Raw genomic sequence first — 13,513 nt, 5'->3', positions numbered from 1 at the left:
GACAAATCTACCAGTGAGACAGTGCTGTTGAGTACAAGCTAGTTTTTAGGATGAGTCAGGAAGTTCTATGTTGAGAGCTAGTCATTACTTCCGATGACAGCCCGACTGACAAATCAAGAAGCCCAGAGATTGATCATCGTAGGATTGTCCCACATGGATGATGATACACTGCATGTCATCCACGTAGGACAATACCTTCCACCCACATAATCTGATGACATTCTACAGAGGCCTAAAATTCACATTAAAAGAAGCAGTGGGGACAGAAAAGATCTCAGTAGGGTGTCCATGGAGAACAAGGTACTTTTGGATTCATAAAGTGATAACTTGAGTAATGCTGTAAGGTTCGTGTGGAATAGAATGACAGAAACTGTTGAAGACTGTCAGAGTTCGCTCCCTTGTCTTCTTGAAGTTGCAGTAACATGGAGTGGTTCACAATGCTGAGAGGTCGAAGAACTACTCTGGCTGCATATACCTCATTAACAATAGCCCACAGCTCTTCTGTCGCAAAAATCATAGCATTCAAAAGTCCTATCATGAATTGGAAACTCAGGTTCCAGGGGGTCAAGTCCATCCTAGTTCTCTAAGAAAGTGCCCAGTTGTTTCAGTACAATTTTCTCAAGGACTTTGCCTAATGCAGGGATTTGACAGCATGGCTGTAATCAGCCATTTCTCTAGATACAACCATTGCTTTAAAGGGGGTGTCTTTGAAACAATCATTGAAGGGGCGAATAAACTGAAGCCCCTTGTGTTCTGTAAAAATGTGCTCACCAAGCACTCTCCCTATATTACTACTTATTGGCTCCGCCACTGAGTTCATGTCGATTTGGCAGAAATCGTAGGCAGAGAGTTCTGCCAGGTCGCAGAAGACATCCTCCACATTCACAGTTAGAAGGGAAAGGTGGCCTGTTTACTGCAACATTTCATTGGGACCTACTGACTAACACAAATAAACCAGGCATTTACCATTCCAGCCCAGATGACTTTCACCTCTTCAGGAGAGACTAGGATTGAGTCCAATATGTCACCAGCTCTATGGATGGCTCTATGTTAACCCTTGGCTCAGCTCCGGGTTGGCTCTTCCTGTTTATTTGGTGACTCACCTATCTCTGCCCATGCACATAGTCTGAAAACTGCAAAGTGTGGTGGGGCCAGATCATGATCTATGTGTAGCCTTCGAGTAACAGCTTTGAATCCTGGGTGGAGCAGCTAAGACTTTCATCTTTTCAAGGTTGATGTAAAGAGTAATGGCAACTGATATTACTTACACGCCTTTGGCAACGGGTTTTATGAGATGGAGGGAGTGTACAATACAAGTAGTACATTTGTGCATGTTGTTCTGGCTCATCCCAAGTGTGTGTATTACACTATATTTCGAAATGTCAGTGATTTTATCGCAGTGAACATTGAGACTAATATTGGAGAAATGATTGTAGAATAAACTTCAGGTATTAAAAATGGTTGTTGTTTATCCGTAAAGCCGTGTGTGATGAGGGCAAAGAAAACAATTGAGCCGGCTGCATTTTGGACTACGTAAACCAAAAACAGCGTTAGCTAAATAGCAAACTCACAGACTTTTGGTCTTCATAACAAAGATGAATTTCAACCTTCCTGCGTACCCACGGCTCCCAGAAATGTAGATTATTCGGTCAGGCGCACAAAGGAGTGGGACATGTGCCTCAGAGCTATCACTAATTCATGTCAGGTTAAATAAAGCCTGTTGTCTCATTCCTCTCTGTGGACTGGTGTCTCCTTTTCGCCGTGCAGATCAGCAGACAGTGCATCTCAGGCTGCATGTGCCCCAATGGTATGGCACTGAACGGAAGTGGTGGATGCGTTCCCATAGAGCAGTGTCCTTGTATCCACAACGGAGTGATTTACCAACCCGGGGACCAGATTCAAGTCAGCTGCAACACGTGGTAAGTAAAAAATATTGCATAACACTCAGCCAATAGGCATGCATAAAGTTAATATGAAAGGTAAAGCTTAATGAATGCAGCGACTGGTGTAATCTGTTATTGAAAGTATTTTGTGTGACCTGAAAGTGCCCAGGAAAACTCTCATCACTTTCTAGGATATAAAAAGGTAGGGCAGGTTGATATATCATTAAAGGGCGTTAAATCCCCCTACTTAGAATACATCCAAGGTAAGTCATCTCTCCAGTGCTTCATTTGTAAAAAGTAAGCGCCAGGGCCTTGTCAAGAAGGCCACCTCAGATTGCATCACTCATTACACCGGTCAACACAGTCATCACAGTACCTGCACAACTACTAATCATCACACTGCTAAAGTGTGAGAATTCGGACTGTTAAAGGCCTCCCAAAGCTATTAGATTAGCTTAGGCGGTGGATACAGATTGTTTGTAATATATATTGAAATAATCAAACAACTGTTGTTCTGCTTATCTCTAAATCACACAAACAGCGCCATCATGTGGCTCCTGTCATAAGAGCGGGTGTTGACAGTTAAGTGCCAGTGCCGAGCACCAAAAACCGCCGGCACAAATTAAGCACTGCATATCTCTGAGATAAGGTCTTGCTGACAAATAATTTTTAGAACAACCTTGAAATATTCAAGGTGAAATTTCAGATCTGGACACAATACTGCACTGTCATCAACAAATGAAAGCACTAATTAGAGCAGCCCACTCCTCCCAACTTCACCCTTGTGAGATACGGCCCCAACTCTTGAAGCATAAAATACCCACATAACCTCTCAGATGATTCCAAAATAAATTTCAAATATAACCTACTCAAGCAACTCCCAGAAAGACAAATTGCCAATACCTACTACAGAGCCAATAATCGCTCTCTGAAAACTGACTTTATCTCCCACTCCAAAAGCCACACAAAAAGTAGAAACATTTTCCTTCTCCACCTTCATATCTCAAAAACAACAAAACATTCCATATGAAACTATACTCACATCCTCCCAGTCCCAAAGCTTTAGTAGAGAGGTCTCCATTTCTATCTACAGACAGGCAACATACCAATCCAAGCGTCAGACCATTACCTCACCATCATTCAGTGACACTTCTCACCACTTCTTGCCTCATTAACTCTTGCTGGTCCTACTTCCAACCCCCCCTACCTATCTCTCTTACTAATCAACCTTCTAGCCACTACACCCCCGGATTCCTCAGCCACTCAATCCACCGCTCCCTCTTCTCCTTTCACACGCTGTAGTCTAGTAAGCATCAGTCCAAATCCCAATGCTCCCACTCTTACACTCGATCGCACCGCAGCACATCCCCTATATGTGCTCACAGGTCATGATAGTGCCAGCTCAACTTCTAGTCCTTACAATACTGAGCCCCCCTCCAACACAACCCTGACTCCCCACACTGAACCCACCCAATCTAAATAAACCTTCACGACACTGCCCTTCCCTCCTTTGAGGATCTTCTGTCCACCTCAGTCTTGAGACCCTCCGTTTGGGCATTCACCCTAAGAAAAAATAGCATCCTTGACACTCTCACCTTGCGCCTGAGCTGAAATGAACTAAAACTTGACTCTTTAGCCAAAGTTGTCTCTCATGTAAAAAATGATTGCATGTTCCAAACCAAGGCAACACACTACTCCACCCGAGAGTAGAGAAAAGGTTTCCCAAAAAAAGAACTCCAAGAAACAGCCAATACCCCTGCCATACATCCATCCCCTTGATCTGACGTTCCCACAGACCACCAGTCCCTGGGCTCTCAAACCCCTCTCCTCAATGGAAGCTGAATCACTAAGCGAATCCTGCAGCACAAAAACACCACTTGCTGACCCTTAACCGCCCTCCAGAATCCCTGTAATTCTGGGCAGAAATTGAGTCCCTTGAGCTCACACACTACCCAGACCACCTGCTCAATACATCACCATCGGGACAATACCCTCCATAAATAATAGTCCTCGTTCACTATCCTGTATGTTCTTTAACTGCAGATCAGCAGTGAGATAGGCCACAACCTAGCTCAAACTATACTTGAAGGAGGAATCAACATTGCATTTCTAACCGAAACCTGGCTCAACAAACACTCTATCCCGTTTCTAGATTTGCTAACTCAGCTTGGCTATTCTATCATCAGACGAGACAGACAAGTCGTACTCACAGCAAAGGCCACCACTCCCCTGAACTCTATACCATCTATCACCCCCCGGTGATCATACAATCTTCAATGAGGAACTAACTGACCTTCTTACATAGCACTCCCTAACTGACACTAATGACATTTTTCTAGGTGACTTCAATCTGTACTGGAATGATGCTGAAGATGCCACAGACCATAAGGTTACTAACTTTCTTGATATCAACAACCTTAAGCAATTTTGCAGCAAACCGACCCACAGACTCTACTCTTGCCACCATAATTTCCAAAAATGAGCCTGTCTCCCTCCGATCCATCAAGCCCACTGACTGGTCCAACCACTATCGCATACTGTTCAATCTCAGTTCCCATCCCATAATCCACACTTCCCCTGCCCAAAAACCCATGTCCTGGGAAGGGAACATAAAACACATCCCCTTAATGGAACTTGAATCCAGAATCTTCTCCCAACTACACTCTGAACCTCTCCTTCACACTGTTGACAATCATTCCACCCACTATGACTCTGCTATTACTGATGCGCTCAATCAAATTGTACTGCTAAAACTTAAGCGCTCTCGAAAAATTCAATCAAGAACCTGGTTCAACTCTGACCTCAACTCTGAGAGGAGACAACTTAGACAGACCGAAAGGCTCTGGAGCCAAAACCCCTCACTGGCTTACCCACCACGCCCTAGATCCAAATGGCTATGCTACAAGCAAACACATCTGTAGAGAAAAAGCCACGTGCTTTTGCAATCAACTGGATCAAACGAAGAACGGACCTAACATAACCTTTAACATAATTACACATCAAACCACCTCCATCTACGAACCTGATACACCAGCCACCGTTGAACGCTGTGAAGAAGTAGCTAACTACTTCACTGAAAAAGTTGCGTAGATTGAACATTCTTTTTTCCACGCTACTAGTCTGACATCACTGCCCACCTGCATCATTGACCCCTGGGTCACCACTGAAACCTCCCCTGACCAGCATGACCTAAATGAACCCAAATTAACCTTTATTGCCAACAACTGAAAAACAGTGCTCTGTGGACAGACTTCAAACTCATGACTAAAAGTGAAGTCTTCAAAATATGACAAACTTGAAGCCTACATCCCACACGTCTGATCCACTGCCCTCCACCATAGTAAAGAACCTCACCCACATCAACTCCCCTTTTACACCAAAAACATGAATGTCTCTTTTTCATCAGGCTGTGTTCCTGCCTCCCTCCAACTAGCAGGGCTGGACTCAGAATGCAAACTGGCCCTGGCTATTGAGTTGGACTGCTCGCGGGGGTGCGTGGAAAACACTGTAGCTGCTTTTGTTATAGGGGGCGGATATTGCAGCTTTGCTGAAAAACCGTCTCCTATTAAAACAAATGGCCCCCAAGGGGTACACTCTGGCCCCACCCTGGCGGCCCACTGAGAAAACACCCAGTGCTCGCTAAGGCCAGTCCGGCCCTGCCAACTAGGTCAAGTCACACCCATTCTCAAATAAACATGAGCAGACCCTAACGACCTGAAAAACCTTGACCTATTACCAACCTTCCCTTACTTGCCAAACCGCTGGAAAAGTGGGTCCTCCTTCAGCTCAACCAACAAATAGAGGAACTGAACCACCACAACACTTTCCAATCAGGATTCAGGAACCACCATGCTCAAATTTTTTTATGACATCCACAGATCCTTGGATGAAGGTGATGCCTGCCTCCTAATCCTACTTGACGTGTCGCGGCATTCAATGCAGTAAACCGTCCAGGTTTACTTGAAGCTCTCAAAAACCATGCAGGTGTCAATGGAACAGTCCCGAGATGGGTCACGTCCTATGTGCAACATCGCTGTCAGCAAATTAAAATCAATAGCTTTATCAAACCTACTCCAGCAACACAATGTATACCCCAAGACTCTATCCTCTCCCCTGCCCTTTTTACCCTCTTTATTGAACCCCTCGTCGTCATTTTGAACCAAGCAAGAGTTAAATATCACCTGTATGCCAATGACACACAACTCTACTACAAAATAAAATTACCCTGTGACCTCCAACATCTGAACACCACACTACTTAAGAAACAAGCATGGCTGAAAACCAACCATTTTAAACCGAACCTAAAAAGACAGAACTAATACTCTTCCTCCCCAAAAACTATCCCTTACCTACCCAAGAATAGATCAAGAATATTGATTAGCTTAGCTGATCACTTTCTCTTTCTAACTCAGCTTAGTTCCTAGGCATCACTCTGGACAATACCATTTCGGTGAAGGAGCACATTAACAACTCAGTTCAAGTAGAACTGCCCACTGAAAAGAAAAAAAACGTTTATCCCTCCAGACAATCTTAAAACAGTAGCGCAATCTCTTATCATCTCAAAACTTAACTATGGTAATGCCCTCATGACAGGAACTCGAAAATGTTACCTTGTGCCCCTCACATCAGTTCTCAACTCTGCTGCCAGACTCCTCACAGGAATCAAAAGATTTGATCACAACCAAAATCTCGAGAGCAGGCAGAGTCCGGGCACTGAGAAGCTCCAACACTCTTCTCTCATCCCTTCTAACGTAAAGAAGAAATCATCCCAGGTGTGCTCCTCCTCAGGAAGTGCTCCTAAGATCTGGAACTCACTTCCCAAGGATCTCCGCAGCAACCCCTCTTTTCCATCCTTCAAATGAAAACTTAAACTTCTATTTCTCAACAACTACTTCAACACAAGCACAAGCTGCTGTGCATTTCCCTCATTGACTGCCTTCTTCAAGAAAGCCACCTGACCCTTTCAATCTCCATTATTTTCCCCAATGCCATGCCTCAATGCTTCCTTGCATTATACTGTAGTGACTTTATAGCCACCTAATGATGTATAGCTCTTTTATTTGACTATTATGTTACCCCTCTCATGTTCATCTTGTAAAAGTATTCACATAACAAGGAAAGAGCTCTGATTCCCTCTGGTCGAGCCAGCGCTAAATAAAACTCAAAAATAAATACATAAATAAATACATTTCAGATCTGGACACAATACTGCACTGTCATCAACAAATGAAAGCGCTAATTGTAACAACGAAGACAGCACCAGTTGATATAAAGTAATAGGAACAGTTTCCTATGCAAAGTATGCAATCATTTACTTGAATGTTCAACCAGGCATGTGAAGGCATACAGGGTTGGTTGGTAATTTTCAGCCACACATGGCTCATTGTAATATGCTTAATAGAGTATAGGGATGGTCCTCCTATCAAGAAAATGATGTTTCAAGTCCATAGAGGCTGTCACCCTGGTTTTTCTGTTTCGCTTGTAATAATGTGTGCAACATCTTGTAGATCCTTCAGATTTTGGTGCTAAATTAACAAGACTTACTAACAAACTATTGGATTTGGTGACTGCACTTGTCCAACACCTTCATCCTAGATCTTGCACTGGCGGCCTCATCTGTGCTTGGCCCTCATTATGGTCCACCCAGTGCAGAAGGTCTCAGGCACTGTTGTAGGGACTGTGTGTTGCAGTTGAAATGGCACATTTGTAAGGATAGAGTTATATGCCACTCGTCTAATAGCTCCCTTCCTTCATTGATTGCATCCCTTTGTGGGTGTTCACACTTTGGGGCTCATTTCTGAGAAAGTCATGCAGTGCAGCAAGTCACCTTGCTTTGCTGCACTGCATGAAATTGACAGGGCAGCATTGTGCCACACTTAAGGAAATACAGCACATTCCTGTCCTTTCCCATGCGCTGGCACACTTTTGGCAGCATAGCACCAAAGTAGGCGCCCTTGCACCACGGGGCAAGGCTGTCTGTGTTGGATTCAGGATTATTTTTGTGCAGAACGGGGCACCTTCCTGTGCAAAAACATTCCTTGGAGGCAAATATTTCTTTCTATGTGTGCTGCCAAATGCAGCACACATAGAAAGAGGAATAAATGAGGAGAAATTGAGATATTTCACCTCGTTATGCCTTACCTGGGAATGCGTAACCTTTTGGCCCATTCTCTGGTTTATCAGTTCTGGTGAATCCAGAAATGCACAAAAAACATGGGAGTTGCATGGGAACACCCACTCAACACGCCTGGAATGCGTTTCCAGGGCAGAGTAATGCAACGCAGTGATTTGTGATGTGTTTTGTTACTCCAGATTCATTGAAGCCACTCAGGGACACGCAATGTGGCTTTGCGTGGCATCATAAATCTTACTTGAGGTTTACGTCGACCATGTACCACATTGTGTTGTGCAAATGTGACGCAATCTTCCCCGTAAATATACATCCTAATATGTATATTATGGGCCATCTCATTCAGAATAGGTGTTGAACAGCCGTGAACCAGTAAGTGTTACTGAAAAATTTCCATTTAGTTCTGGACAGTAAAAATGTCTTGCAAGTTGCCCAACATTACTCCAAATCAAAATAACATACACACTTTAGGTTCATTACAGGAGCTAACATGGACATTTTAGTTTTAGTATTGTAGGATGGGGCAGGCAGATATTAGGTACACCACAGTCAAAGCCTTGAAAACACCCTGTCTTTATCCACCATTACACAATAGGCATGTTAATCAATCTTCCGTCACTAATTTTCCTCTCACTCGGATTTTACAATTTGTTTCTCATGATGCTATTGTGTTGATCTGTTCTGTAACTGTTCAGTAAGCTTTTAATCAAGCTACTCATGAAACGCTTATATCAGCCTAGGTACTTAGAGACATGGTGCACAACCAATGAAATATATTATTTCCGAGGCGATTGGTGCATATCGGGGGAAGTGTATTTTACATTTTCCCTTAAAAGCATCACGGTGCATTGCAGGCATGATATTTTGTTTCTGACCTTTGACTGTAGCAGCCTAACAAATGGTGCCAAGAACCCAAGAGCTGGTTTTAGACATTCCATTTTAACCTGCCATTGTGATTTCATGTCTTATGTAAAGGTGATCCACCTGTCATTTGGTGGGAACTGCTGCCTATGGGTTAGGGCCTTAATCAGATTTGTAGGATAAACAGGTGGTAATTGCTGTAGTGTCTTGCAAATTAGAAATTATAGAACACTTTTGGCTCCAGATAGACTTCGTAGAACTGTGATGTAAGTGTTAGAGCAAAATGCACTGAATGCTGGTTAAGGATGTTGGGTTCGCAGTTACACGCAGATGAATAATGACGTGTAATACTAAGCTCTGTGTGAGATAAATTCCAATCCAGGGACCTGAATTCCAAGTTGTGTCATTATTATCACACCTCTGCTGTTTTCTCCTGACTGATTCTGTCAGGCCAATGTGTGGTAAAAGTCAAAATATTTGGATTTTTGTACAATAACTACTAGATCTAAATGCTAGTTGTTGTTTTACCTTCCAAAACTCAGAATAGGAGAATTTATCGCACCCATTAAATATTTAACTCCTTGGTACCAGTATTCACTGAATCTGGTAAATACTGCCTCCTAATCTGACAGATTCATTATCAGAGTCTCAAAGAAATACCACCTATTTCGAGTTCGGTAGGTCAGTATGAAGAATATCGTGTTCTGCCCACTGAGTACTAAATGATTCATATTGTTTCCTATCATTTTCAAAGGGGAAATTTGCCGTTTGCCGTAGTGAAATGTGTTCAGGGTGCGCTGTAATTCCCCTATCCAGAATTTACTATGTACAGTAATTACCAACAACTTCAAAATCAAATTATGTGCCCCAGCCATTGAAAGTTAGCTTAATGCCAGTGACTGAGCTCCTAGGTAGACCATTGTTAAACAAAGGTGATCAGGTCTGCCTCAAACAGACTCAGCTTTCATGTCTGATCATTTGTCTTGGTTTGGAGCATAGGCAAAATTAATCACTTAAAAAGGGTTCCTGAATAAATCTTGGTTGTGAAGTTCAGTATATAACTTCTACAGGCTATACAACTAAAAGGATAGGTTAAAGTAACTTCTCCATTGATTGTTACACAAAACACTAGTCTTACAAACATTCCCTGGTTACTTAAATATTTACCACATAGGTTCTCTCATCATTCCAACAGATTGAAAGGTCACGTTGATATTTTGACACTGAGCAACCCATGACTAAATTTACACTGCCCAAACATTTTTAGGCACATGAACAATTACAAATGTCTCTACAAATATTGCTCTCACTTGAAGGTAAAATTAACCTGCTTGGTCAAAGCTTAAACCACTCACTGTAATGAGATTCTGATGGTGGTCTATTGTGACCTAGGCTGTTGTTTGCACAAAAAAAACGGTCCTCACCACTGGAGAGACACCTCTAGTTAGCACTCTTGAGCGAAAAAAGTCACTCAATCAAGTATACTATCCATTAGATATGTATCATATCTATTTAATTGTCAATGTTTTCCAGATGGTAAATGCTTCATGGCATTACGTAATTGCAATTGTAGTCATCATTACAAACAACGTGTATGATCGTCCATTTATACAATCCACAGGATTTATTAATCACATCCCCGATGCATTTCGGGTCCAACCCTTCTTCAGGGGATAATCCCTAAGAAAGAAAAAATGGTACTCTAAGTCTTCCTCGAGCAGAATGCGTGATGCATAAATAAAATCATAATTTTATCCGCAATAGATCATGGTAAAGACCTTCACCACCGGTAACAGTAATGTACAAAAAATAAGGTACGGAGACCAGTTTTTCTATTTTTTACATATTCACTCTAGGCTGTTGTTTCCCATTTGAGGCATCTTGAGCTTCTACATTTTTCACTCCCAGGCTAGTGGTGCAAGTTCCTGTAGATGCATTGAGAATCAAAGAAGAAGAAAAAGCAGTACATTTTACAGAGCCTGAACCTACATTTGGTACCTAGACAAAGCACTCTTTGTAGTTGTCATGACACTGACTATTGGGGAAAAGACATTACGTCAGGGCTTAAAGTGGGCCGGGTCTCACAGGTGCCGAGCACCGGCAGTTTTTTATTGGGGGCTTCGAAATGGGTCTCTATGGGGCTCTGTTTTGTGCCCTGACATAGGAGGTCAGCTTTTTTAACGGACTGCAGTGACAGCAGGCTCATCGATGTGCGCGTGCTCACACTGCTCACTTCTCACTAGTGGAGAAGTTATGGCATGACGTCATGCCAGGTGAGCATTGTAGGGGAAAGGAAATCCTTTAAAGGCGGTCATTTTCTCTCTGGATTTCCCTTCTCTTTTTGAAACTCAGGAGCAGCAACATTGTCGTGGTGTCACCAGGGCTTTAAATAGAAGCTTTTTCAATATTATATACTACAAGCCATGGTTGCTGCTTATTTATCTTATGCAACTAACAACCATTGACAAAGCCAATAGTCCTGATTTGTTGTAGGTATGCAATGACAGAAACAGCAAAATACAAGTCGGGCACCACACTATGCTAAGCATGATTTTTAGCTTACATTTTTTAAGCCACACCCTCATTTATTTGATAGACCCCCCCCAGTTTTTTCATCCCACTTAAAGCCCTGCATTACCTTATATAGCTCACACGAGCAGCAGCACAGGTAGGTGTTCTTAAGGCAGAGAATAATCCCCTCCGTCACAGGTCTCTATTGTACTCTTCTCCTCACATCAGCAGAAGACTTATTTATAAGTCTGACCTTAGCCAAGACCATTTGATTTAACTAAAATATATATAGATATATATATTACCTACTTATCGGGGCTTCGAGCCAACCCTATTTATCCCTTGGCCTGTTGTTTTGTCATTCACATTTTTCTTCTGGTCGGGGCAGTGGGCAGCCCACTTCAACCATTAGTTGACCTCACTGTGAGTGATAACATTCTTCCATTTCACCAGGACCACATGAACACATAAAGTAGTTACCTTCGGTGCATTGGCTAATAGGCAGGGCCTACTATGACAATGTGTACTTTTTGAGACCAAAAAAAGTTAGGTTTTCCACCAGTGTGTTTTTAATATTGTCATTGTCCTAGTAACTACTCCAATAATAAAGTTGTACAGAAATAAATGATCAAACTGAACCCATTGACTTTGCCAATGCTTTCTATTCTTATTTTTCTATCCACTGTATTTGCTAAATTTTTAGGCAGGAACCACCAATATTAACGTCTGTTGACACACCATTGTGAATATGAGGGAGTTACCCATTTATCAGACACCCAATCATGCAAGACTTCTATCTTAAAAATCCCTGATGTTCAAGATTGTTCTAGAACCACCCAGAAACGCCTCAAACGAACGAGCTGGAGCAGTGCTGCCACTAAGTGCCCCAGGAACCGTCCACCATTTGTTGCCACTACACTTTTTGCCCTAAGTGGAATAGATATGCCCAGATGTGGGCCCCTTGCTCGCTGTGCCGCTGGATTCGAGCTAGCCTGGCTGATAAGGGATGTTACCCCGAAACTGGTCCCAGGATGCTTGTTTCCGGTCCAGTGAATACCTGGCTTGGCAGTTTGGGCTGGGCTGTTCCCATGAGGAACAGGGTCAAGACTGATTTGCATATGGCTGGGTCTAAACCGGGGTGGCATAGTGAAAAAATGAGCAATGGATTCAAATAAGATGTCTTGACTGGGTGTGAATGTTTGATTCATTCAGCATTCCATCCATCCATTGTTGCAGCAACACTTTTTGCCATCAGTGGGATAGGAAAGCTTTTACTTTTAAAGAATCAACAACACATTCTCTCTAGTTAGATAGCTCAGCAGATTGAGCACTTGCTACAGAGATCTAGGCACAGATTGCGGTTGCATGACCTTTTGAATCATGGCAGGGCTAATGAGTGTTTTGTCCTTTGTGAGGTTGTTACTGAGTTGAGAAAAAAAATCTATTGCATAAGTGTCAAGACAATTTAATTGCCAATCTGCGGCATCTAAGTGGCATCTAAGTGGTCCATTCCAGTAACAATTCGAATAGGGGGCACAAGTACACCCGAACTCAGAGGGGGGAGGAGGCTAAGACTCCAGCTCAATTACTGGTGGCGGCAATACGATACTCGTTTTTGGTGCTCTCCTCCCCCATAACATCCGTCTCCACCATTAATTCCCTCACTTCCAGTCTCTAACAGTGCACCTCATCTCTCCATTGCCTCTCTCTGACATACATTTCATGTTATTATAGTCCTACTCATAGTTCACTCACATTCAGGACCTCATTTACCATATTTTGACACATGGCAGCACAGCAAGCCTTCCTGCTACGCTGCTGTGCACCAAAAAGGGCAGGAATGCGCCATATCTATAAGATACAGCGCATTCTGGTCCTTCCCACTTGCGCCGGTGCACAAACGGTAGCCATGCGCCAATGCAGACACCCTTGTGCCATGGTGCAAGGGTGCCTGCGTTGCAAGGATGTTTGCTGTTATGCAGAAACTGACATCATCCTGCACAAAAACGCGCATTAATGAGGTTTTGCACATTCTATATGTGCTGCAAAATGCATCACACATAGAAAGAGCAAAAAACGAGAAGAAATAAAAGTATTTCTCCTTATTGCACCACTCCTACGCCTCCCC

General features: G+C 42.9%; 1 protein-coding gene across 1 annotated transcript in view; it reads left to right on the top strand.

Annotated features, from left to right (window-relative positions):
- The window catches only part of LOC146860917 (mucin-5B-like), a 286,252-nt gene that overhangs the window by 200,666 nt on the left and 72,073 nt on the right, over positions 1-13,513 (top strand). The window contains exon 19 of the mRNA XM_085646184.1: positions 1,768-1,919. Coding sequence (XP_085502310.1) covers positions 1,768-1,919 — 152 coding nt within the window. The remainder of the gene's footprint in view (positions 1-1,767; positions 1,920-13,513) is intronic.

Source organism: Triturus cristatus, chromosome 3_1 (assembly GCF_964204655.1).
Source record: "Triturus cristatus chromosome 3_1, aTriCri1.1, whole genome shotgun sequence".
NCBI lineage: Eukaryota > Metazoa > Chordata > Amphibia > Caudata > Salamandridae > Triturus > Triturus cristatus.
The sequence above is the reverse complement of the archived record's forward strand: the minus strand, read 5'-3'. Positions and strand labels throughout refer to the sequence as shown.